The 3,188-nt window shown below is 43.6% G+C and overlaps 1 protein-coding gene across 3 annotated transcripts in view; it reads right to left on the bottom strand.

Moving 5' to 3' along the window:
- BECN1 (beclin 1) overlaps positions 1-3,188 on the bottom strand; it is a 13,464-nt gene that overhangs the window by 2,497 nt on the left and 7,779 nt on the right. For all 3 annotated transcript variants that reach the window (XM_017509368.2, XM_017509370.2, XM_017509369.2), the window contains 3 exons: positions 2,387-2,533; positions 996-1,145; positions 428-488 (listed from right to left, as the gene is read on the bottom strand). In XM_017509368.2, coding sequence (XP_017364857.1) covers positions 428-488; positions 996-1,145; positions 2,387-2,533 — 358 coding nt within the window. The remainder of the gene's footprint in view (positions 1-427; positions 489-995; positions 1,146-2,386; positions 2,534-3,188) is intronic.

Here is a 3,188-nt window from a genome sequence, read left to right as displayed (position 1 = left end):
AAAAAAGAAAAGAATAAAGAAAAATGAATTTTGTGTTCAGATTTGGGTCCCATTCCCAAGATATCTTATTGTGTATACGCAAATATCCCAAAATCTGAAAAAATCCAAAATCTAAAACACTTCTGGTCCCAAACATTTTGAGCAAGGGATACTCACCCTGTAAACATCTCATGGTGATTCTTTTCCTATGCTAGTGTACACACCCTCCTCTGACCTGCCCATATCCCTTCTTAACAGACTATCAAAATCTAATTTTCCTCTACAAGACCCCCCAAACTAAACCTGAACTAGACAAGATATTGAACAATACACTGGCTTTTCATATATCTCAGTCTAAAAAAGAAACTAAATGCCAATGTCAAAGCAAACCTTTGTTAACAGACACAACAACTCTGTATTCCGGTGAAAATGGAACTTCACAGAGTACCTTAGATTTGTCTGTCAGAGACTCCAGATATGAATGGTTTCCATAAGGAACAAGTCGATACCTAAAATAGAGATACAGACAGAGATGGATACAGAACTCCTAAAGAGGCTACTGGGAAGTTATAGCCAAATGATTTCACTCTTCATTATAGCCAAGGGCTTCTTTTATTCTCAACTCCCTCTCCCACCTCCCCACTGGATCCATGGTTAAAAGATTTTGTTTAATGAACAAACTACATTTATTATATAATTGCCGGGGGGGGGGTCTTCCATGGAAAAATGTTATATTTTGGTTTAGATTTAAGAAACAAAATCTGAATATCCTGAGGAACTCTAAGCTTCTGGGGCCTGTAGGCTGGAACTACACTATGGCCATGCAACTCAGTGACTGTCTTCAGTGGAAAGAGCCCTGTGATGAGGGGAAAACCAGATGCTGAAAGCTCTCCAACCACAGAAAACTCCCCAACTGTGGGCAGCAAGGGGTCCTGACATGGTGGAGAGCAGTACCAGTGGAAATACAGATTATATCAAAGACACACCACTCCCCAAGAAAGGGCTACACTTCCTACCTCTGAAATTTCAGACCCATCTTATTAGCCAGAGCATGGAGCAGCAACACAGTTTGGCCCCAAGCAGCATTAATCTCATTCCATTCCACAGGAACACTGGGCAGGCGACCCAGCCTGAAGTTATTGATTGTGCCAAACTGTCCACTGTGCCTACAGAGGAAGGCAGAAAGGTGGGGAGAAATACAGGGATTACTTCAAGCTTTTGAGATTGCCCACTCTCACCCCAAACCCAGCTTAAATCTACCTTCAAGTTCATAGATGCAAGCTGCACTTGGCACTTTAAATACATGTTCAAAACTTGTGTCATCATCAATTCCCCTGCTGCTCATACACCAAAGCAGAAAGCTGGGTGGTATCCTTCAATGCTCTCTCAGCTCCTTCCCTGCAAAACTGCCGAACTCTCCTGGTTCTACCTACTAAATCTCTTAGATCTGTCCACTCTTCTCCAAATTCAGTGCTACTGCTCTTTTCCCTTAGATTCCTAATGACGGGTATCCTTACCAACGATTCCACCCCTTTATCCCAAGTCATTCCCCACGCTGCAGGTAAAGCCATCGTTCACAAGTATAAGTGAAATTATGTCACTTCCCTAGCTAAAATGCTTTAGTGTCTCCTACTGCCTTTTAGATCAATTCCAAACCTCTTAATAAGGCCTATGAGACCCTTCAGGAACTGGTAACTCTCCAGTTTCATATTCGGTCACTCTCCCCTTTACACTCAATCTTCAGTCACAATAAGCTCCTTTTAGTTCTCTGAATTCACCACTCCCTCTTTCCTGTTTCTTTGCACATGATGTTCTCTCTGCTAGAACAACCCCCTCTTTGCAGACTTCTGCTTTACCTCTAAATTTAAACGTGAGTCTCCTATGGGGAAACTCTCCATGTGGCCTCCCCAAACTGGATCAAGTGCTCTTTTGTGTTCCCACAGGACCCTGGGTTTAGCATCATCACACTGCATTACAACCGCTTGTTATTTATCCATCCCTTCTACCAGATGATAACCAACTAGAAGGTTGACTGCATACTGTTTTGCTATTGTCCTCCTAGCACTTGTGCCTAGTACAGTGCCTATTGCAGAGCAGATGCTCAACAGTTTTTAGTTAAACTGATAAAACATCAAATACCCTGGGAACAAATCAGTACCAGGCAGCTGACCAGGTTTTGAAGCGGCTGAAGGTCTCAGGTCTTTTCCTTTCCTTAGAAGGGTGGATGTCACCAAGCTCTAGAATTCCAAACCCTACTGTGCCTATCCCATCACTATGAATGAAAGAAACCTAGCTGGGTGAAGATAATCTACGGTCCCTCTTTTGTAGGAAGTAGGCACGCAGTTTTAGTGGTCAACAGTTAAGGTCCAGATATGTGCAGTGCTCCTCATCCCCCAGATCTCATTACCAGATGTGGAAGGTTGCATTAAAGACGTTGGTTTTCTTCAGCTTGTCCAGCTGCATCTGGGCATAACGCATCTGGTTTTCAACACTCTTCAGCTCATCATCCAGCTCCAGCTGTTGTCGTTTAAATTCACTGTATTCTCTCTGATACCTGTGAGCAGCCAACAGGACCACTGAAGGCTATTAGTTTGGGGGCTGAAGTTTCTCTCTCACCACACTATGAACAATTATTTAGTAATCAGTTACATCTAGCTCTAGCATCTTTTATATTTGGCATAGGTTCCACTCAGAGGAACATCTGTGTCCTAGCTGTGTTGCCTGGGAGGAACAGAATGTCTCACATTCCAGCTGCCTACATGCAAAAAGGTGGAAGAAAAAATAATTCTCCCAAACCAGGCCAAAAAAACCTCTTGCTATTTCTGATCTTTTTCAGAAGAGAGGTGAATGGGTTAAGAGTGGCATCTTCCAGCTGGGCATGGTGGCTCACGCCTGTGATCATAAGACTTTGAGGGGCTGAGGCAGGGGGACCACTTGAGCTCAAGAGTTCAAGACCAGCCCAGGCAACATGGGGAAACCCTGTCTCCATAAAAAATACAAAAATTAGCCAGGTATGGGTGGTGCACAGCTGTAGTTCCAGCCACTTGGGAGCCTGAGGCAGGAGTATTGCTTGAGTGGAAGGGGTCGAAGCTGCAGTGAGTCATGACTACACAACTGCACTCAGCTTGGATGACAGAGTTAAGACTGTTTCTATTTTAAAAAAGAAAGAAAAGAGTGGCTTCTTCCATGAACTGGCCATAATTGGCCTT

This window comes from Cebus imitator, unplaced genomic scaffold (genome assembly GCF_001604975.1).
Source record: "Cebus imitator isolate Cc_AM_T3 unplaced genomic scaffold, Cebus_imitator-1.0 Scaffold415, whole genome shotgun sequence".
Classification (NCBI taxonomy): Eukaryota; Metazoa; Chordata; class Mammalia; order Primates; family Cebidae; genus Cebus; species Cebus imitator.
This window is presented reverse-complemented; position numbering and strand designations above follow the sequence as displayed.